The 23,979-nt window shown below is 34.3% G+C and overlaps 1 protein-coding gene across 1 annotated transcript; it reads left to right on the top strand.

Annotated features, from left to right (window-relative positions):
• The first annotated feature begins 18,624 nt into the window (after positions 1-18,624).
• On the top strand, positions 18,625-23,199 carry LOC131059497 (ankyrin repeat-containing protein At5g02620). Its single transcript, XM_057992650.2, has 2 exons — positions 18,625-19,695; positions 22,280-23,199. The coding sequence occupies exons 1-2, from the start codon at positions 18,868-18,870 to the stop codon at positions 23,030-23,032; spliced, it is 1,581 nt and encodes a 526-aa protein (XP_057848633.2). The 5' UTR covers positions 18,625-18,867; the 3' UTR covers positions 23,033-23,199.
• Positions 23,200-23,979: the final 780 nt, after the last annotated feature.

The following is a 23,979-nucleotide window of genomic DNA, read 5'->3' on the forward strand; positions in this document are numbered from 1 at the left end:
GGCATTTCATAGTGGATTCATTTTTTGTAGGAGGAGATGCACATGAGGATGCGCCAGAGGCAACTACTACTGATAACATACCATCATTTCCTGGATCTACTCGTATTGCTAGTACGGGAACATTGCAGGCCACATTGGTGGTGAGTGATGAAGAAATGATTCCCTTAAAGATACAAAAGGTTCCAGGTACTTTAAAATTATTATTCTATATACTCTAATTGTAATTTACTTTCTGATCACTCATTTTGGACTAATGATCCCATGAATTTTTTGTAGGCAATGATATTTTCTATAAACATCTTAGTGACATTGAATTGCAGATATTTGGGCCCACCATACGTAAAAGGTGGTACATCATATGTGAACTAACCCTAATCCACTATTTTGATTTCATATCATTGCTAGAATAGTTTTCCTTTGATACATTTCTTAAATTGTAATACATGTAGCTTCAGTTCATTTCTGAATTTAACAGGTTTGTTTTTTACTTTAAAAGGTGGAATGACCAGGAAAAAAGGTTAAAAGATGAATTGACAAACCAAATGGTTGAGTGGTTTGGAAATGACACCTTTGACAAACCAAGCTCCTTGAAAAAGCTGGCACATATCTAAAGTATGTGAGGGACCAATAAAAGACCCATTTAGAGAGGAACCTAAATTATGAGCGTCCCCCCATGATTCCAGAGAGGGAGTGGAAGGACCTGATTTTGGATGCCAAGGAGAGAATTGAAAGGAAAAAAGGAAATACACCACCAGACACTAGAAGAAGGTACGAGATACTATTAAGAATGTAATTATGTACTAATTAATTACTCTTTATATTTATATAATCTAACATATTTCAAACTTTTTATAGATTGAGTGACACGTCAAAGGAAACCAATGAAAGACAAGAAAAGAACGAGCAACACAAACTCGGCTTTGGTGGTTATATGAAACTTGCTGCATGAATTGTAAGTATCTCATGTAAACAAAATATTGCATCAAAATATTAATAAATTTCAAATGCTTTTTTTTATCAAACAACGCAAGCAAAATTCATGGTACCAAGCAAAAATGCAGAGCTCTGAAATCAACAGAGCACCCATAGAAGATGACAAGAGAATTGCCTACCAGCAAGGCTATTCAGCCGTGGCTGATCAGCTATGAGAATTGAGTGGGCATACACAATATTTGAGTGCATCCATCACACAAGTAAATATGGTAAGTGGAAATCATTTCAAATTGAATACTTTACCAATAATCTAATTGATGTTGAGTTCCAACATAAAGTGACTATATTTGTTTTAAATAAGCAAGCAATGATAACAATGTGTATGACATTGGAATGTAGCCTACTAATTATGAAACACCACTTGCACATGAAGGTCCAGATGTGCATCCCAGTAGTGGAGGTATTCATTTTCTATTCAAATTTATTTATGTAGTTATTAATACAATTAAACATCTTAATTTGTAATTAGAGTAGTAATTAATGTAACATTTTTTGTTAATATTTTAGAGCATGTAGTCAGTGGTGACCAAGTGGAGCATGATCTGGGTACACAATATCATGAACGTGATGTTCCCCACTCAGGTAAAGAGGACCACTATTATTCCTTTAAACAAATATAATTGCAATTGGTGTTCAACATTAATGTAACCTTTAGTATTTCAACTCCAAATGATCTAGAGGGTGTTCAACATGTTGAGGTTGAGGCTAGACAAAATGATGTGGCCCCATCAGGTAAAGAGTGCAATAGTTATGTTCTCTAAATTAATGAAATACTTTTAGCGGTTGTGAAAAATGTTTTGAATTTAACCCATTTCTTTGTTATTGCAGAGGACCCCCCTTCACTTCAGTGTCCTTGTCTTCAGTATAGGACTAGGCATACATCGAGATCATGAGTAGAGGGCAAAACAACTATAGTGGGGGGAAATGATGAAGAAACCAATGTTTGACTTAGTCTTTTCATAGCTTCAAAGAAAAAACAAAAAAATAAATGATTGTAATCTACCTTATTTTATAATGACTGATTTTTATGTGTTAGCGAATGTAATTATGTGCTAATTAATGGTTATGGATGATATGTGTTAATTAATATTGATGAATTTTGCATGTTAATTAATGTTAATCAATGTTATGTATTAATGAATGATATGATATTAATGAATGAATTCTATATTTTATTAATGGTAGAATGAATGAATGAATGAATGTTATAAGATGTTAACGGGGAATTTAGAGTGATGTTAGGGGGGGGAGGGGCCAAATGAGCTTCCACCTTCACGTGGATGGCCCTGTTAAGTAGATAATATTAAACTATTCTCAAAACCAAGCGAAGCTCAACAAGATAACATACTTTTCAATATTTCATTATGTTGCACAGTTAATCTTAGTGAATAATGTATATTGAATCTTAATTGCAGGGTCCAACAGAGCCAACATGAACAACAACACCATAAGTTGCTGGGTATAATGAACTCCCATATTGTCTTGTATGTACACAAACAATATGAGTTTCTTCTAGTGTTGATATACAAGGTGGGACTACCAAAGATATGAATATGCCTCATCCTTGTAAGTTTTTTTATTACTTGTCATTTTCTTTAGCATTTTGTTACTTCATGAATGAGATGTTTTCAGATGTCTATTCCATGAATACCTCTCTATTTTATGCTTTGTGATCTCACTTCTGATTCAACTCTTTATATGTCCTAAAATTGTATGAGCCTAATATCTTCTTCTCTTGTTGATAGTTTGGTGGCTCTAAACAATGGCTCCTTTGAAGAAGCGTGATCCTTGTAATTTTGACCTTCCATGATGTGAAAAAGAGGCTATGTTATGAATAATGGTCCAGATGATTTAGTTATTTCTTATTATGTTAAGTATGGGTAAATTTGGGCTTCCTTGGATATGGTCACTATTTTGTACTAACTATTGTCATTTAGTTTGATTTGAGAATGGACTTCAAGTAATCATGAGGGTGGAAACAATATTCAAGTGTAAGGGGGTATGCGGCCTTGACCAAGGGATGAAAGTATCGGGAAATTACAAGTGATTCATGTGTAGATCAATGTATCATTCACCTACTAATTCCTAGCAACATTCTCAAATAAAAAAGCAAAGAGGTATGTTGAGTGCATATATACATTTTATGTTGCCATGATATAAGTAGGATATCAAACATGTAACTTAGATTGATTTGCAATTTCATTCATAAATATTAGATCTTCCTTGCAATTTCATTCTTGGTATCTCTATCAATCATGTTGCTAAATGAAAATCCTAAACCTCTCTCATTGATGCATGGACATATAGAACATTGTTGTTTCTACCCAAAGGATTGTAGGAATTGCTTTGAAAAACTATCAAAAAATTGTTGAACCTTAATAGTCCAAGAATCCCTAAATTCATTGGTGAGAGACATTCTCAAGTGAAAAATTCTAGTGAAGGTTGTGTAACATTATTTTGAGAATGTATGGAAGTGCATTAAGGTTGTATAATAGTGTTGGGAGAATTGACAGATGATTGACAACAATGACTATGACAACCAAGTCACTTAGGACAATTGGCAAGATATGATTTGTTTCCACTTATTAGGGCCTCCAAACCCCTTTAAAAGTTTCCAAGGATCACTAGAACCCTATCTTAGATGTCCACCACATAATAAGACTATTCATTTTATCATACTCCCAAAATCTTAGTCTTCATTTATTCACTAGGACAACCACACACTATCTAGGGACAGTCATAAAGTTCTTGATGATTTTCCCTACCCAAGGGCCACAATAGCTTGTAAAGGGTCTGCACTAACCCTCTGCACCCCTCACTACCTTCCTCCAAGCACCAAGGGGGTCTATCATGCACTTACAACTTAAAATCTGCCCTTGATGCTACACTAGGTCTGATGCATGACCAATATCATACCAACAGTCACCATTTTCATGTGCCAATGTATCTTGGAGACCTACAAATCATGAAACCTCTAATAAGGTTATGAAGATATTGAACATGCTTGTGGTAGATTTTTTTGGTATTAGTGTATTACAAAGTTTAGAAAGGGTTTTCTTTCATTTCTTGAAACCCTAGACCCATGACAGTCATAAAATATGACATACCCATAAAGGAACAATGAGGGTCCCTAAGTGCATGTAAAAGGGGGACAAATTTGTTGTTAAGGATAGATAAGCTCATGATTGTTAGTGTAAAAATTCTACCATTGAAAACTGATTTCAAAGCTAGGTGCAATTAATCATACTTGTCTTCATACTTGTGAAGGATGAAGATGTGAATCTAAATAAAGTGGAAAAAATGCAATGCAAGATCCAAAATCACATTCACACTCGTCCAATAAAGCCTAAGACCTATGCATAAAATCAAATGATAAAAATTAATACCATAGCAAAGACCATAGATTTCTCAATTGTTTCTTGATGTTTTCTTGAATTCTTGAAATGTGGGTTGCTCTTCAAACTAGCATAACCATGATAACATGATGTAGAGTTAGGGGGTAACTCACAATGGAAAACTCAACATACACAACAACTCACTAGGGAATACTTACTAGTCTCCATCCTAAACCGCTACAAGTTTGAGCCCTCACACATAAGTTTGGAAATCCCTTGGACCTTGGATATCACCTTGGACATGTTGATTACATTGTTTTGAGAACATGAGACAATGTAACAAAACCAACCTTGTAATCCCAAAGTTCTCACTTGCTCTTACTTGACACAAATCAATCCCTAGCAAACTATACTGCCCATTTGATGGACAAAAGACACCACAAAATATTTCCTAAATCCCTAAAATCCTTAGGATTTGTTAGGAGAAAATTTCACAAGGTTGACACACCCTTTATATTGGTCTCTGAATAATAAAACATTTTTATGTGAACCCCATTTGCAACATACAGATGATTGACAACAATGACTGTGACAACCAAGTCACTTAGGACAATCGGAAAGATATGATTTGTTTCCACTTATTAGGGCCTCAAAACCCCTTTAAAAGTTGCCAAGGATCACTACAACCCTATCTCAGATGTCCACCACATAATAAGATTATTCATTTCATCATACTCCCAAAATCTCAGTCTTCATTTCTTCACTAGGACAACCACACACTATCTAGGGATAGTCATAAAGTTCTTGATGATTTTCCCTACCCAAGGGCCACAATAGCTTGTAAAGGGTCTGAAATAACCCTTTTCACCCCTCACTACCTTCCTCCAAACACATAGGGGGTCTATCTTGCACTTACAACTTCAAATCTGCCGTCGATGCTGCACTAGGTCTGATACATGACCAATATCATACCAACAGTCACCATTTGCACGTGTCAATGAATCTTGGAGACCTAAAAAGCATGAAAAAATTAAAGATAATACCAATATAATTGTTCCCACCCATTGAGGTGAATTTTCACTAGTGGGGATATGATTTATACATTTATTTTTATGATTGGATACCCTAACAAGGGTTTATGACAATTTTTAGAAAAACTATGATAACTTGCTCAAATCAAAATGAAATTCAATCAAACCAAAGACAAAATTTCATGGATTCATTTTTCTCTCATTCCCAATAGGTTTATAATACCAACAAAAATAATTTCACAACAAAAAAATGATGGAAAACAAACTGTAACGTTCTAAAAACAGTGAAAATTGTAGGAAATCTCCCAATTTTATTGACTTTTCCTTCAATACCTCCAACAACCGATCCTATGGTTGATGAAACAAGGATATTTATGTGTCTCATCAACCCTCCAACATCCTTAACTAATATTTGAGTATTAAATAACATTGAAACAAAGCTAACACATTTTTTACAACTTTGCAACAAAAGGTGCATTGACAAATTTATAGTGATCTCTTGGTGACCACACCACAATTAGGACAATGATCTCAAACACACTTTTTACCATTCTCTTGGTGATTGTGCCCAATTGAGTATGTCTTTCTTATGTATGAAAATGGCATTTTTCAGCATTCCACCAATGATGTATTTGAGATGTCTTTCATTTAGATATGGCATGAGCTTAGTCCTAGAGTGAGACTAGGGAGTGGCTCCCACTCCTGTCCCTCATCCATTAGCGTACCTGGTATGCTTGGAATTTGTGTTTGGGGAGTTTTTTAATCAATTGATAACATAACAATAGACTTGGGTTAAAACAAATAACAAGAAAATTGGTTCCTTGAGCATGCCTTGAGGGCTATCACAACACCAAGGGTGTTTTGGGAAGGCATGCTCGCACATGGAGCATTAGGACTTGTGCAAAGAGGCACTCCCACTCACACAATGATTATGTGATCATTTTTCTCATTCACATGAGAGAATTCTTGGTTCCATATGGTTCCCATGTAGCACATACGATGAAAGGCATGCCTGCACATGGAGCGTTGGGACTTGTGCAAAGAGACATACCTGCTCATGTAGCATAGAAATTGTGTGATTGTCGTTCTTGTTCATATGAGAGAATTCTTGGTTCCATATATATGGTGCATCCCCATAAGCACATACAATGAAAGGCAAGCCCGCACATGGAGCATTGGGACTTGTGCGAAGAGACATATGATGACACTTCCTCCACTGCACTCTAGAATCCAATGCCTTGTGTAGTTTTAAAGAAGTGACCCTATGTGGATTCATGACTTGGTATCATCCTTCTCTATTGATGTTGCACTATATTGTTCCATTACTTGTGTCATGTATGCATTGTGTATGGCATGTGTGAGCCTATCATCCCCCTTGTATACTTTGATTGACTATTTGGAACTATTTCCACAAGCAAGATGGGGTGGACCTAAGGGTTCCACGTGGTCGGGCGGACTTAAACAAAAGAAAGGTTGGAAATATTTTATATCAAGTTTTTTGTGGGTGGTCATAATGCATTTATGTTTTCTTTTAAGAAGCTAGTAACATTATTTTGAGTACTATCTTTACCTATTGTACTTTTCTATTGGACTCGATCAACCCAATAACCTTGTACATGTGATTTATTTTATTAAAGAGGATATTCATGTAGTCTAGAATGCATGATTATTGTCTTTGAATATATGTTGAATATATAATAATGAGTGACTACTTAGTATGAGATATATATACACTATCTTTACCTATTGTACTTTTCTATTAGACTCGATCAACCCAATAACCTTGGACATGTGATTTATTTTATTAAAGAGGATATTCATGTAGTTTGAAATGCATGATTACCGTCTTTGAATATATGTTGAATCTATAATAACGAGTGACTACTTAGTATGAGATATATACATGTCATTCAATAGGTATATGTCATCTATTGACATGGGATGACACTTTATATGAGATTATCAATTTGGGATATACTTATAAGAAATATGTGCATATATAGTAGATAAATTCGTTTCATGTATATATATAGTAGATAAGTTTTGGTATCTCCCAAGAACAACTAACTTAGATATGGTAGATAAAGTCATTTCATCTCCTTGATTGGCTTTAAAGGCTCTTATATTTGGGTTAGCTAATTCCCTATCGGCGCCATTTTTAATAGGTTTACTAGTACTCAGTGGTTCATATAGTCCTCTTAGGAGTTGGACCATCTCAACCATGGTGCACCTAATCATATTAGCTTGAAACCAATGTGCCTCTTATTAGCTTGAAACCAGTGTGCCTCATATTAGCTTCAAACCTATGCCCCCTATTGGTAGCTGATGGGGATAGAATATCATTCGCTGTACATATCAATGAGGTTTTCTTTACGTGTAGATAATAACTTTTTTTTGAAAAAAAAAAATGTTTGTCAGAATTACGATGGATACCAAGCTTTCCACTAATGATGAAATCATTGGACCAACAATGGTCTTGTCGGTGCAAAGTTTCTGGAGTCATCGCACTTCTGACTCAAACTACACAAACATATGATGAGGATGCTGTATGTTTGATGACACTTTGTAATCAGATGGTCATCGATGCATATTAATGGACCAACAACACAACTGTCAGACAAACAACATCACCGTCAGTGCAAAGTTTTAGACTTCTGTCAAGTTTCCAACGAAGTCTACACAAAAATTTGACAAGGATGTTGTTTGTCCGATGACTTTTTCAACCAGAAGAGTGATCATGCCCACCTTCGGTAAAGTCCATGGGATTATCATACTTTTGACAATGAGTTTTCGACAGCTACTTTTGTCAGCACTCCGATGAAAATTAGTCACAATTCTGACAATCAGCCATCAAAAATTGAACCCGAATGTACTAGTGCCAATTGAATCATCCCTTTTGATATAACATTTACTTCCAAAAATTCTGAAATATTTAATAGTAGGTGTATGTCCAAACCATAATTCATAAGGGTCTTACCAGTTTCACCTTTGATGTGAACTCTGCTGAATGTGTAGACTGTTGTACTCATTGCTTCTCTCCAGTATATGTGAGGCGATTCGGCTTCCATCATCATAGATCTTGTTGCATCAAAAATGGTTTTGTTTTTCCTTTCCACAACTCCATTCTGTTGAGGAGTCCTAGGTGCAGATAATTGTCTCCTAATTCTATTTGTCTCACAATAACTGTTAAATTCATGAGAAGTGAACTCATTGCCTTGATATGATCTTAGACATTTTATTTTCAATCAAATTTTTATTTCAACCTTTTCTTTAAAGATCTTGAGTTTCTCAAAAGCTTCAGACTTCTCCTTAAGAAAAGTCACCCACATCATCCTAGAATAGTCATCAATTATTAGCATGAAATATCTACCACCTTGAAAGCTTCTAGTCCTTGCAGGACTATATAAATTAGTGTGAATCAAATCAAGTACATCATTAGATTTATCATGTATGCTCTTAAAATAAGTTCTAACTTGCTTTCCCAATTGACATTCCTTACATACCGGATTATGAGGCTTCATAATCTTAGGTATATCTCTAACCACCTTAGTTGAATTGATCTTAATAATACAATCAAAATTAACATGATACAACCTCTTATTCTATAACCAACTCTCATCAATATGAGTAATTAGACATGTCTTATTACCGGTGTTCAAGTGAAAGATATTACCTCCAGTCTGAATACTGGTTGCAATCTCCAAACCAGTCTTGTTAATGATTTCATATTTTCTATCTTTAAATTGAAGTTGGAAACCCTTGTCCACCAATTGACCAACACTCAAAAGATTATGCTTTAAACCTTCTACATAATAGACATTATCAGTATTATGCTTGCCATCCAAAGAAATAATACCTCTCCCTTTGATCATACAAGCTTTGTCATCTCCAAATCTGACTTGATCACCATTGTATTCTTGCAAGGACATAATTTTTTTTATCTCCAGTCATATGATGTGAGCATCCACTATCAATTAACCATTCATCCTTGTCTTCAACTTTTGCTACCAGGGCCTTTTCTTCACTCTGTAAAGTTGATGCCGATTCATCTTCCTTTAAAGAATAGAACACCCATTCCTTTCCACTGCCAAAACCACTAGCAGAGTCTTCTACCCATTCATCCTTAGAGTCATAACTTACTCCTTCCTCATCTGCTATGTAGCATTGTTTACTTTTCTTGAATCTATATCTGTTCTGGTTAGGCTTCAATGATTTCTTAACTCTTTCTTCAAATCTTGCATTCCTTTCAAGATATATAGATGCAAAATGACCAATCTTATTACATGCAAAACATTTAAAAGATGCTTTTACTTCATACTTACTTCCTGTCACTCCTTTAGGTACTCTTCTAGCAAATAAAGCTTCAATTTGCTCAAATTATTCATCTTCTTTCCTCATATCTTCCAATTCCTTTTCATATAAGACTTTCCAATCACTCTTGCAAGTTGATGTTGATAAATGAAAAGCAAGTTAAGATTTTGCAGCTCCAAAAGATCCAAATTCTTCAAGCTCAAAAGTAGATAATTTCCCAATCAGAATGTGTCTGTTGACTGAAGTGTTTGTCGTTGTTCTTAGCTCATTAATTGTATTTTCCTTCATCTTGTAAGCTGGTGGAAGGGCTCTCAATAATAGTAGAAATAGATACCGGTAAGCAATGCAACTTAACAATAAAATAGATAATCAACACAATGCAACCATGCCACATAAAACCATGATTTGTACGTGGAAATCTCTGAAAGGGAAAAACCACGGTGGGAAGCCTACCCACAATCAGATGATACTTCTACATAAAGTATGTGATATAATGAGGGGCCTGCATATGCAAGAAGGCACACTGCCTAGAGCATACTGCTCATTACAAAAGAGTCTCATTGACTACAGAGAGGTTATAACCACCTCAAGATAAATGAACAATAATCCAATAGAGTGAACTACCAAAGATAGAATCTACCATGCCTGATTATAATCCTGGTTAAGCTCAATACCAGAGGCCTTTAACCTATTCCTTAATCCCAATTCCATCACCTATGATCGACCAAATCTCCTTCACATATGGTATTACATTTCATGACCATGATACCTTCTCCAGAATGAGACCTTACATCATTTTATACCAACCCTAAGGCCTAAACCAATTAGGTTGGCCACCTAAAAGATATTACAATAAGAACATTACATAAATCTATATTACAATGATATGCTATATCAGCTTAAGACCAAAACAACAATAACCAATCAATAAATCATCTCGAAACATCCCGGTAACATGTAGAGTACACGTTAACATGATACTCCAGTCCATAACCTAGATAGGTACTGAACCCATTATGGGTTCACCACAAAAAGGCAATATCTTCAAGTAGTTGAAGCACAATCAAAGAACATCTTCAGCATCTTGAAATCCATCTAGAAGCCGCACCAACACCACTTATTTACCCTTTCAATATTCCTCAATGAAATCTCTGTCGATTAAACCTTAAACCAATGCCGGTATGGGTTTACAAAAGTGTGTGATACACATAATCAATTCATCCATAATGCAAACAACTCTTTCCTACTGTTAATTGATGTTCCTCAATGCCTCTTGAAGCAAATCTCTTTGATATGGAATGGAGAGAGCATCCCACATGGATACATCAAGGTTGGCCTTCTTCATTTTCTCCATAATATTGAAAGGAACATTCACCCAAATTAAGGACCCCTAGTAACAACAAGGTTTGACTTTAGTGTAGGAGCAACTTTAGGCCCCTCTTGCTTCTTGTCGCTTTGATTTTTATTTTTATTTTGATCTAGAGCAACGATCTTGTTTGGTGTTTGGAAATGTGATATGTGTGGCAACTCGTGAAGTTGAATCTTGAGGCATCATGGAAGACGTATCATCCTCCATTTCCCTCTTCTTTGATCTAATGTTATGTTCCATAGGGTCATTGATTGTTTGATTAACACCACATGAATATAAATCTTACCAATTGACGAAAGTTAAATCCCCTCATACATGATTTTGATTACCAAAACTTGTCCAATTTTGATCATAATGGTGTCTTAAAGTTGTTGATTCATTTTCAACAACTTTATCTTGATAAAGCTCTCCATTTTGACATGCAATCTAATTATGAGGTTTATTGCAAGAAAAACACCAATCTTTCTCTTAAGCAAGATTATTTTGCACTAGGACAAGTACCTTTGAAAATTATTTTCTTCTTGATAGCCCACACTATTCAAAAGTTTTGGGAAATTCCATTGGGTTTTCCCTTGAAAAGGGGGTCTACTCTATTGATAGTTTTGATTTTGTACCTGATATGACCACCTCATTTCCAAGATTGTGTATCATATTTTTTAGCTCATCAAATTCCTTTGAGGACATGGAGGGTGTGGGGACCTAACTTGTAGGTAGAACTACAAATGGGATAAGAGCCATAAGGGGCAATTAATTGGAGCTTCCTAAAATAAAGGCATTGGAGGCCTAGGAGCTATTTTACCAGCTTGTATTAAACAATTAATTTTCCTCAAATTAGATCCATCATATCATACACATTTGGTAAGGAATCCCCACCCATTGATTGAATCATGACAATAATATCACTCTTGAGAGCTCTTAGATAGTGCAAGAAAACATGGTTTGGAGTTGGCTTAACAAAAAGAGGAATTCTTTCCCATGTCTTTTGAAATCTAATTTTGAAGTCATCCATGCGCTCATGTGGTTCTCTTTTGATAGTAGTCAATTGATTTGCATTTGCATAGCTGTCATATAATTTCATAGATATAATTTGTATATCTATGGAATTATAAGACGTTTATATTTTGAAACCTTAACCTATTATATATATTAATGTTTTTATCAAATGATACAAATGATAGTAGTCAATTCATTTTCTTAAGGATATTGAAGTCTTATATTAAGCATTAAAAGGATATATCAAAATATGATAAATATCATATTCAAAGATAAGATTTATGAATCATTTATTCGTTTAAAGCATTCATAGGTGTGTACCTATGAATTCTTTGCTGGAAGAAAAGGAAAGTTCAGTTTGAATTGGCTTGGAGCCTACATCATCACTAAAGCCTATGGATCAAGTGCATACATTAATAGGTACATAGACTTCTGTGATGATGTAGGGTCTAAGCTGGTTCAAGCTGAAATTTCCTTTTTCTTCTAGCAAAGCATTCATGTTGCATTGATCATTTGATTATAGTAGTTTTAAAATTTCAAGGGGTTTAATTTTAAGATATTATAACTACGTGGTCCATAGAGTACCATAATATCACTATATAAAAATGGTCATTCCTCTATCTTGATCATTCTTTCAACAAATTACCAGATGATGTTGCAGTAAAAAAAGACATAAAGTTTGCTACATATTATTAATTTTTCTTTTATAATTGGTGCCTTACATTAATGAGGAGTTTTTTGATGATATTCGGGTTTTCCCAAATGATATGCATATGATATAGCTCTTATGTCTATATCATATGCATTTGGTAAGGAATCCCCACCCATTGATCAAATCATGACAATAATATCATTGTTGAGAGCTCTTAGATAGTCAGTACAAGAAAGCATGGATTGGAGTGGGCTTAACCAAAATAGGAATTCTATCCCATGTTCTCTAAAATCTAAATTTCAAGTCATCCATGAGCTCATGTGGTTCTCTTTTGATAGTAATCAATTGTTCTACAAGTGATAAGTGATCACTTTTATCCTCAAAATATTTACATAGTTTCTCACCTAAATCATTCCAATTGTGAATAAGGTTATGGTACCATATTTTATACCACTACAAGGCCTTTTCTTCTAATGATGAAGCTAATAGCCTAACATTAACATCATCCTCTATGATATCATGGACAATGAAGATATTTATAATCTCTTGAATGTGCTTGATTGGGGTAATTGAAGTTTTTCCAGTAAAGTTAGTGTAGCATCCTAATTTTAATTGCCTACAATTTTGTCCTCACTTAGGCCTCACTTTTGTGTTCCTTTGTCCAAGGCCTAACTAAAGCATTTATTTTTCTCACACCAATTATGGAGCACAAATTTTCATTGACTACACTATCTACCCTTGATTCTGAAGCCCTGATTTATAGGACCATAGAGCTGGGCACCATGGTCCTCTAAGAAAGAACCCATTTTGGGGCCTCATAACAGTCACCTAGTTTGGGCTCGAACCTAGATCCCATGTTGGCCATTACATAAATTCAATTTTTTTCTCAACCAACAAGTATAAAAGGAGGTATACCCTCTCATTTTAAACCTAATGAATTTTGAAATCAATATCTACATTCCAGAAAATTCAAGTGAGCAAGCAATTCATCTTCTATCAAGCGTTAGAGTAGAAGTGAAGTCAAAATTCAAGCAGTGGAGATGGCATTCATGTTCTATGTTTTATGAAGACAATCTACATGAAGCCCTAATTCTTTTGCAAAGACAAACAAAACATCATTACAGGTATATCATTAGTGTTTAAGATATTTTTAGCCTTTCCCTCAAAAGGAAAGTATTTTATTGCAGTAGTTCATTCACATTTTCAATTCATGGTTAATTCCAAAATTGAGGTTTGACCTAAGGAAAACCCTTATTCCCAAGAATTCCCCCCTCCTTTTGTGTGTGTAGGAAATAGGTATAGAGTTGTGCTTGGGAATATCGACTGGATTTGTAGAGACGAATAGTTTCAGCTTTCAATCACCAAAAATTTAGAGGACCATGGCAAATTGATACTACTTGGTCTCAAAAAATTAGGCCGAACTTTTGGGAATAGCTCCAAAACATATTCTACTCAGATCCAATTTGGTGGCTTTGTACGACATTTGTAGCTCACTGTTTCTATCAGATTACTTCAATAATTCATTATCTTGCCCTAATCTTCAATAGTGCAAAACAATTCAATTTAAGGAGGAAAGAGCCCCTATCTAAGGAGGCATGCAAATGGTAGGTCTAGTCTAAGAACCAAGATCTGAATAGAGAGTCACCAAGTGATTGAAACTGAACCTCTTCTAGGTCAAAATGCTAAGACAAACATTGGATCCTTAGCATAAATGTTGAAAGTCTTTGTCTCGCACCATCTAACCAGTAGGTTGATGAAGAAACTTGATGTAATCATCCCACCAAGCGTGCCAAAAATAGTTATCGCAAAAGTTTGTACCCTTGCCAAGTACATACTCAACGATCTTGTGAAACATGAAAACAAACTCCAAGTGTGGGACCTTGACATGTGAGGTTGAATCTTCGAAGAAGGTCAACTTCCTTTCCAATTAGGGTGCAGTGTCAAACCAACCCAACACTTAAAATCCTACTTGTAAGACCTATTCTAACCACTTGGAGGGAAAAGGGGAAGAAAGAGTGCTAACAATATAACAAAGGTGATGCATCAAGATTAGAATTGTCTCTTGGGCCTATGATTACACAATACATCAATAAAAACTACCTAGAACATACACAAGTCCCTAACTTAAGTAGTCTCCTAATAGTCATATGAAGGTTATAATTCATAAAGTATTAAAATGAAATAATAGTCACAATATAACACCCATGAGCTAAACTAACACAATAATATAATCTAGAAATAGAAAAAAAAATTCTAATACTCAATTTTTTTTTTACATAAGATGTGTGAAAGAGACAAGGTAAAATAGATAGCTTTATTAATACAAGTCAAGTCATAAATTATAGATATAGAAAAGCATAAGCTTCTATATGAGAATCGAGAGGAGAGAACCCCTTTTTAAAAGTTACATCATTGTCTTTATAATGCAGGCATAACTTAGTGTCATATTGAGTGCAAAAACCCTAACTGACTAGGGTTAGATTATAGAGAAAATAAAATAAATGAATAAGATCTAAGATCTAATTTCTTGCATGTTTGATCATGATTCTTGGGAGTTGAAGGATTATGATGAATGCACCATCGGCTTGAGAAGATTGATATCCTTGAGTTTTTGGGGGTCTATAATTGAAAAAGTTTACAATATTCTTTTGGTGGCATGAGCTTCTTTATAGGTTATAAATGAGCACGGTCGTGCATGGGTTTCACTTGCAAGGGATGAAGGAGATTAATAAAGCTATCCTACATCATCTGAAGGTGGTTGGAGCAAGATTAGCAGGGAAGAAATTATCGATTGGCTTAGAACATGAGTCAGTGCATGTAAGGTGGCAGTAAAAAATAGACTTGAACGTACCAATTAAGGGGGTAGATGGATCCAATTAAAGAATGATAGAGGGGCCTTTGACCAGTTAACTAAAGTGATATGACCAGCTGAATAGGTCAACATAAGATTAGAAATGCAAGCCAAAAGGCTAAGGCATGAAGCTTAGGGTTTAGGGCTTTATCCTTTTGGGGTTTCATAGTGTCTCAAATTAGTACTTATAGAGATTACAAAGAGCATAAATCTCATTATCTGCATTAATTAGCATACATTCTTTGGTCACAAATCTAAGCAATCTCTATCTTTATTTATTACTAATTATTGCATGAGTGTACTTTTTATCTAATATTATTTGATTTCATCCACTTCACTATAGCAACTCATCAAATCTAGGTTTATGTATGTTTAATCAATATATTTAATTAATTAACCTAGATCTATGGTTCAATTCTATTTTTGACATTTCAAATTCAAATTTCTTGTTTCTCTTGATATTTATTGATACATATACCTCCTACAATTTGGTGTTTCTTTATATGATCTATCTATTATCTATCCTATCCACCCTGCTATTGATTTAGGGTCTATTTATTTAGTAGATGTTTTAGATCTAATCTAGGACCAATTTCTCAAGCTATAACAAATTATACCTTCCTTTAATATGGTTTAGTTATTTTTATAATTTATTCTTTATTATTTGCACATCTAAAAAAAAACCCTCTATCTTTAATAGAATGTTGAGAGAAATGAGAGAGCTTTAAAATGGACATTCATACTCCAGTGTTGTTTTTGAGCGCTCCATTTTTTTTAAGATTGACTTTATTTAGTAAACTTAAATTCACTTATTGGGGAACAAAGGAAGTTGTTAAGGCTTCAATTCTTCACCTAGGATTTTTATTTTTGGACAAATTGAAGCAATAGTGAAAAGTAGACAAGAATTGACTAACCTTTACATGTTAATTTTAGTAAAAAACCTAATATGATAAGAACCCCTCTCTAGTATCTCAACAAACCATAGCAATCATAGAAGAAAATAATTTTATTTCATTTCTATATTATGCTATATTATGAGAAATGAATGACACTTCCCAAAATTAATCAAAATCTTAACATTCTTCGCCATAACCTTTTTATGTTAACTCATTAGAGAAAACTGAACATATATTTGTAATTGATTAACCATCCCAAGTAATGGATCAAGAAGCATAGACATTTCCAAAAACAATATAAGAAGAGATAATAGTAGAGGAGCAAGGGCATAATCTTGTCTTGCCTTTTATTTGGTTCAATAGTGCGCTGTAGCAACCCCTCCAAGTTTATAGACAGTAGTCCAGGCATTGATGACAAAGATAGCAACAACACAGATAATGATTTAGAAAATGGACAATGATTCCATATTTTATATGAATCAATATTACTCTCAATTTATCTACATATCAAAGAACAAAATCATCCCTCAAGCATTTACTTTGGTAGGAACTTCGCAGTAACATGACCTTTCTTTTTAATGTTTCTTAACTTGAAAAAAACAAAGTTTATTTTAAATGTGGATCTACATAATAGTTGCCAAGATGGACTCAGGTAGATATGTCATTTTAAAGTATATATGAACAATTAGATGTTTGATATTTTTGTAATCATGGCTGGAAACTGTAACTTTAAGGCTTTACTCTCTGCCTTTTTCTATATTATTTCTCTATTTTCACAACTACAGGCATTGTCACAGTAAAATGAAAGTGCTCAATCGACTTCAACAAATCAAGTTACAAACGCCTTAACTACAAAGGAAGAATGTATTATGTTCAGCAATCTGACAAAGACTTCGGCACGTGGGATGATATGTTTATGCCTCTTTGCAAGGCTCTTTAGATTATGAGAGCTGCTTAACTATGGGGGAAGGTTTGATGCAGTAGTCAGTTTTGCATGACGTATTTTTTACCGTACTTTTTCATTGAGTGGCAGATTTGAATGTTTATACACAGATTTGAATAATGAATGAAGAGTTCTATGTTATGCTTTTGACATTGCTATTATCCTTATAATTGTATTTCTGCGTTTGTATTGTGCAACGTAATCACTCCTCATTTTTAGAACTTTGTGATTAGTTCTAGTGTATATATTAGAAAAAAGCAATAGTGTAAAAATATTCCATCAAATGTATAGTTATATACTTTTAACATTATGCTGCAGTCAATTCAGAAAATAAAGTTTAAAGTATGGTCCAAAGTATTAGACGAATGTTCGCAGTCAAAATGACAAAGCAAAAGCAAAGCAGCAGACATTATTGCACGGACTAAAGTTATTCGCTTAACTACAGATGCCATTTAATAGAAAGATAGATTGTATAGTGGAGGGACACATCAAAAGCTTAAACCAAGAAATGTTATTAGTTTCTGTCGGCAGGCAGCTAATTATAGCATTTGTACAAATTTAATCGGTGGTTAATTACTTTAGCAGAAGTATTCTATTTTTCAGGTTCTGAATGCACCGGTTCTACTTAACTTATAAATACACTATCCATGCTGATTTTACAACAGCAATATAAAAAACTGTTGTAACTTTGTAATCCGACCTCTAATCCAATAAAAACTATGCTGATTTTAACAAACAATAATAAGAAAATAAATTTCCAATATGGGAGCGCGAATCTCAAATTAAAATACCGATTGATTGTTCTTATTTTTGAACGTATCAAAATCTAGTTCACATTACTTGTCGGTCAAAAACCCTTCTTCCCCGGGAGCCTCTCCTGGTGGTGGTGATGGTTAGTCTACTGGAGGTGCCAGCGTGCCTGCCACCGTGCCTTCCAAAGGATTCAAAGATGACAAACGTGATGATGGCTGGTCTATTCTTGGATGATACGGATCCCCGTGCCACCCACGGGAATTGCTCTTGCAGGGATTTTTCCTGTGCCTAGTTTTTTGGTTTGGAGTTCTATCCCCTGTGACTTTCCCAATGTGACGGTGTGTCCATCTACCTTTTTCTTTTAATATTATTATAATTTATGAAATCTGATGCCCATATTATAAAAAAAAAAAATCGAGTATACAAATCATTCCTTAGTCACTTCTGCCAGAAAAGACTCGCCGCCCGTCATAATAACCTTTAACAAAGCCTAGCGAATAATTACCACCGCCAAAGACAAGGTCTATTTGTTTATGCAAGGGAAAATTTAACTTCTCAAAAAAAAATCTAATCGTTCTCCAGACATTCTATTTTACATAATTTTTACAGCTTTTCTTCTCTCTACTATAATTGCATTGGATCCTCTTTGCGGCTGAGGTTTCCAACAGAATTCCCATTCCATTAGTTTTGCTGCGAACTTTTGTTCCGCCCTAAGGCAACGGGAAAAACGAGAAAATAGGATGAATAAAAAACTCTTCCTCGCTTTGGAAAGTGGTGGTGTTCGAACCTTCCAAGATTTTCACCGGCAGTTCTCACATGTTCTGGATGACCGTACATTCGAAGGAGATAGTGCTCTTCATTGTGCTGCAAGGGAGGGCCATCAACATATTGCTGAGTGGATCCTTCAAATGAAACCCTCTTTGGCTGGAGCTCGGAATAATGATGATAATACGCCACTGCAGGAGGCTGCTAAAAGTGGTAATCGAGATCTCGTCGATATTCTACTTCGTCACAATGGGAGTTGTGCCTGGCAGTGCAATATGTTTGGAGAGACAGCTCTAACAATAGCTGCTAGGTATGGCCACGTGCAAACAGTTAGATCTTTGTTGGAAGCAATGCCGTATAATGATACTACCGAAACCCATCAATCTCTTAGGGAGGCAACTTACTGGGAAGATACAGTTGCGATCTGCCATCTGCATGCAGCCGTGCATGGAGGAAAGCTAGAGGTTGTAGTTGCAATACTGAATGATCGTGCTTGGCGTAACGAGTTAATGATAGAGAAGGATAAGTCTGGAAGATGCGCAGTTCATGTAGCAGCCATGAAAGGCCACTGGAACATAATAAGTGAATTTATCTCCTTAATGCCAGACTGTATTGAAATCCGTAGTTTAGATCATAAATCTGTTCTGCATTTTGCAGTGGAATATAATCAATTTGTGGTAGTGAAGAATCTTCTAAAAGGGAAAAAGGACAAAAAAATAGCGCAATGGGTAAGCCGCGACCATGACCTCATTGATCACAATACAGCGCTACATTTGGCAGCGAAAAATGCAGTGGATCCCCAGGTTTAGCATTCTTGCCTTTCTCCATCTTCTTGTTTTCCTAGTTCCTATCGTTCATTTTTCCATGCTTATTCTATTCATTGTTCAAAGGTAGGGCCAGGTAAAAGAATTATCTGCTAAAGGGTAGCGCTGTGTATTTGTATAATTTATTAGGAAAGGAATTTGAGATAAGGGTTATAATTATTTGTGTAGTTATTGGATTCAATCGTGTAAGGTTTATAATTGTGTGAATTTTTTTTGCATCCATGTTTTTCATAATAGCCTTTTATCTATCATCAGATTTTTCTCCTTCAAATCTATTTTATAGTGATGATGGATCATGAAATATTTCACACAATTGAATTCAGAAACTTAAGTGATAATTCATATATAATATGTAATATAAAATTTTAGACATGAATAAGTGATTAAACAACTGATATGATATGAGAAGGAATGCAAACAGTTCAGTTGTCTCAATCTCGATTGCGAACTGGCTCTGAATCAAGCGCTTAAACTGGTTCATCGACTAGCATTGGCGGGTGGAACTATATCTCAATATCGATCTGCGGGATCTGCTCCAACTCCTGCCCATGCCTTTGTTGCTTCATATGCCTCTTTAAGATCAACCGCTTTATATGCCCGGTGCTTTTGCCCGGAAAACTATACCCGCGCATGGACTTCAGGGCCTAAAGATGTGAAAGCTGCTGCTTACTCCCAATGCTGCTTGAACTGCTTACCCGCCTATGTATGCTCCTGTTGAATAAACTACTGGCCCTGGAGCTGTATCTGGAACTAGCAAGGATGCGAGACATGATATGAGAAGGAATGCAAACAAATAGATGGTTAAAATTGTTAATTGAAAAAGATAAATGAAGTTTAGATGAAGAACTTAGGTTTTAGTGATCTCAAAGAATTCATTCTAAAAGTAAGATTATAAGGAAATCATAGTTCAACACAATATTAAATGGATGTTGGTAGGACAAAAAACACATTAAACTTTTACAAAATTGAGAAAAAGAGTTTACAGAAAATGAAAGGAAACAAACAAATAGGCAATGGAAAGAAACTGAAAATTTTGCTAAAATGATGAAATCACTAACAAAGATAAAATACAAGTGGTCAAAATAGAGGGGTAATGCCTCATATATGATAACAACATAAAACAAACCAAAATCAAGATAGAAAATGATTAAATAAATAAAATAGAAGAAAAAATATGTTAATAGTGGACAAAGAGAACAAAACAAACTTTGTATTAAATAATGCTAAGAAATGTGACAAGAAAAAATGCAAGAATAAAAATGGTCAATAAATTCCGAAAATAAGAAGACAACCTAAAGCATTAGAAATATCTCACTAAATGTGAAAAAATTATTTGTAAAGATGGTAGAACTCAAAAGAAACTGGTAGGGCTCAATTACACAACAAAACATGAATGTTAAAATGACAAAAAAAAAAGAAAAGAAGATTGATAAAAACATACACATGAAAAACCACCATTAATGTAGAGATAGATGGGTAGGTTAGATGATCCCATGCTAGATGATATGTTTCAGATATTCTTGGAATCATACTAAGATGATCAAATTCCATAGTCCAAAGAGAGCTACATACCAAAACCCCCAAACAAATTTCTACAATAAAATGTTAATATTCTAGATATTTCTTTATACTAATATGCTAGGATGGAGGACACCAAATTTTTGACAAGAAAATGAAAAAGGACACCTCAAGAAAATAAGTAAAGAAAAAAGGGGCTTGTAATTTTGGTAAGAAAAAAATGGGATTATGTGTGCAAGGCACAACAAAGTCTACAAGTCTAGGCCTTTTTTGTAAAAAATCTTTGAATATTTTAAATAGTTCTTATTGTTGTTATATCACAAAAGGATATGTTCAATTGTATAAAAGCTCTTAAGCTGAATGCAGATATTTAAATTCTTTTTAGAGCATTATATTAAACTTTTGGCTTCATTGAATGTGTATAATACTTGGGTGATGAGTAGATGTATACTGAATGCAATTGATTAGTTTGAAATGCAAGGACATAGTAACATATTATGTGAAATTTTTAGTTTAATCATAATTTAATAAGAAAAAAATAAGAAATATTTGACCTAATTTTGAATTTGAATTTTAAAAATTGAAAGGTCAAATTCGATGGATTAGACTTGTACTTATGAAAATAGTGAAGATATATAAATAAAAATAATAATAAAATTTTGCAGGATATGCATATGCATGAGTATAATTGAGGGATAATTTAGCTAAGTGTTAAAGAATATGTGTAACTATAGAAGAAAATTGCAAATCTTTAACCATGTTGCATGGAGAAGAGGCTCAACTTTGCTCAAAATTATCACATATGTCAATTTATAGATATATTAAAATACTCTTTTCACAGTCCATAAGTATAATCTTCAGAAAAAAATGTCTCAGTATTTATAATTCCACGTTTCGAATCACTCATAGTGATTCATCATCAGAAATATAATTATCTCCAACATTTGTAAGAAGGTCTATAGAAATATAATTATCTCCAACATTTGTAAGAAGGTCTATTGAAATGGGTAGATATGTAACACAATAGGTTTTGTTGTGAGCGCAGATAGTGGAGCACCTTGTCTCATTACCTGGTCTAGACATCACTGCCCTGAACAGTGAAGGCATGACTGCACTTGACATAGCTTCAAAAGCTGTCCAAGATAACCCTAATTCTGCCATCATTGTAAAGCTTCTGAAGCCCAAACGGAAATGGCAGCAAGGGATAGACAAAGATATGATAAATACACACATGGTGGTGGCATCGCTGATTGCCACCGTCACATTTGCAGCCATCTTCCAAATCCCGGGGGGAATTGAGGATGACAAAGAAAGTGTACACTATGGAGCTGCCAGGCTGGGATTTGCTAAACTTTTCAGACTGTTCATCTTCTCTGACACTGCGGCCTTCATCACTTCCCTTTCAGTGGTTGTTGAGTGGTTAGTACAACAGAAGTTTCAGAACACTTATCTGGCATGGTTAGATACATATATGCTGTCCGATATGTCTGGGGTGACCTTGCTAATTGCAATCTTGTGGACAACAATTGCATTTATGAGTGCCATCATTATCGTCATCATACCCTATAATTTTGAGAGCTTGAAAAGCAAGCATGGAGATGTTTTCTCAAAATATAAATTGCTTTTGGAATACGAAATCTTTCTTGCACTCATCACATCATATTTGGTTGCCAGCACGCTTGCTTTCGTATTTCAAATGTTTACAAAGAAACTGAAAGTTGCCCGTAATCCCAGCCGAGGCGTGTTTTTTCATTTGTGTATGATCACGATTTTCATTCTTATATGTACTTTTAAATGAGCGAAATATTTTGTTCGTTCTATGCTACTCTAAATATTGTTTCCATATAATATTATGCAGTAATTTGGGGACCAATTGGAGCATATGCATAGATTGTCTGTAAAGAGGAGAGGAACTGCTTGTGTGTGTTGAATTTATCTGGATATACTGTCAAACGATCCAATTTAAAATTTAACTGAGTTGCTTGCCTAATTTTGAAGATAGTTTTCCATGGTTTTCCTTGAAGCAATTATTTTCGAATGAAACAACTATGAAGTAGTGGTTCATATTTATATTACAAAAGCTGCCATGCACCTGGAATTCCTGGCTTTTTTTTAATTTTTAATTTTGTCAAAAAATGGAAAATGTTAGAATTGACATTAAAAAAAAATATTTGTCATGTTTTAAAATATGAGTTGTGATTTATATACAAGTTAGAATTAATAAATTGGAAGTGAAACTTAAGAGTAAGGTAAACATATGATATTTTTATGACTATATTTAGTAGCAGTCTATTATTAATTGTCTCAGAATGTGATGTGATATAACTTCTCCCATTTGGAACTAGGTAATGTGAAGAAAATATAATATAAATTATATAGAATATTTATAATTTTTATGAATTGGTATTATTATTATGTATGGGAGCATAAGTAGTGGTTCATATTTATATTACAAAAGCTATCATGCAGCTGGAATTCCCACCTTTTGTCAAAAATGGAAAATGTTAGAATTGACATTTAAAAAATATATTTGTCATGTTTTAAAATATGAGTTGTGATTTATATACAAGTTATAATTAATAAACTGGAATTGAAACTTTAGAATAAGGTAAACATATGGTATTCCTATGACTTTATTTAGTAGCAATCTATTATAAATTGTCTCAATGTGATGTGAAATAACTTCCCCCATTTTGGAACTAAGTAATGTGAAGAAAATATAATATAAATTATAAAGAATATTTA

The sequence above is a fragment of the Cryptomeria japonica genome, chromosome 5 (genome assembly GCF_030272615.1).
Source record: "Cryptomeria japonica chromosome 5, Sugi_1.0, whole genome shotgun sequence".
Lineage (NCBI taxonomy): Eukaryota > Viridiplantae > Streptophyta > Pinopsida > Cupressales > Cupressaceae > Cryptomeria > Cryptomeria japonica.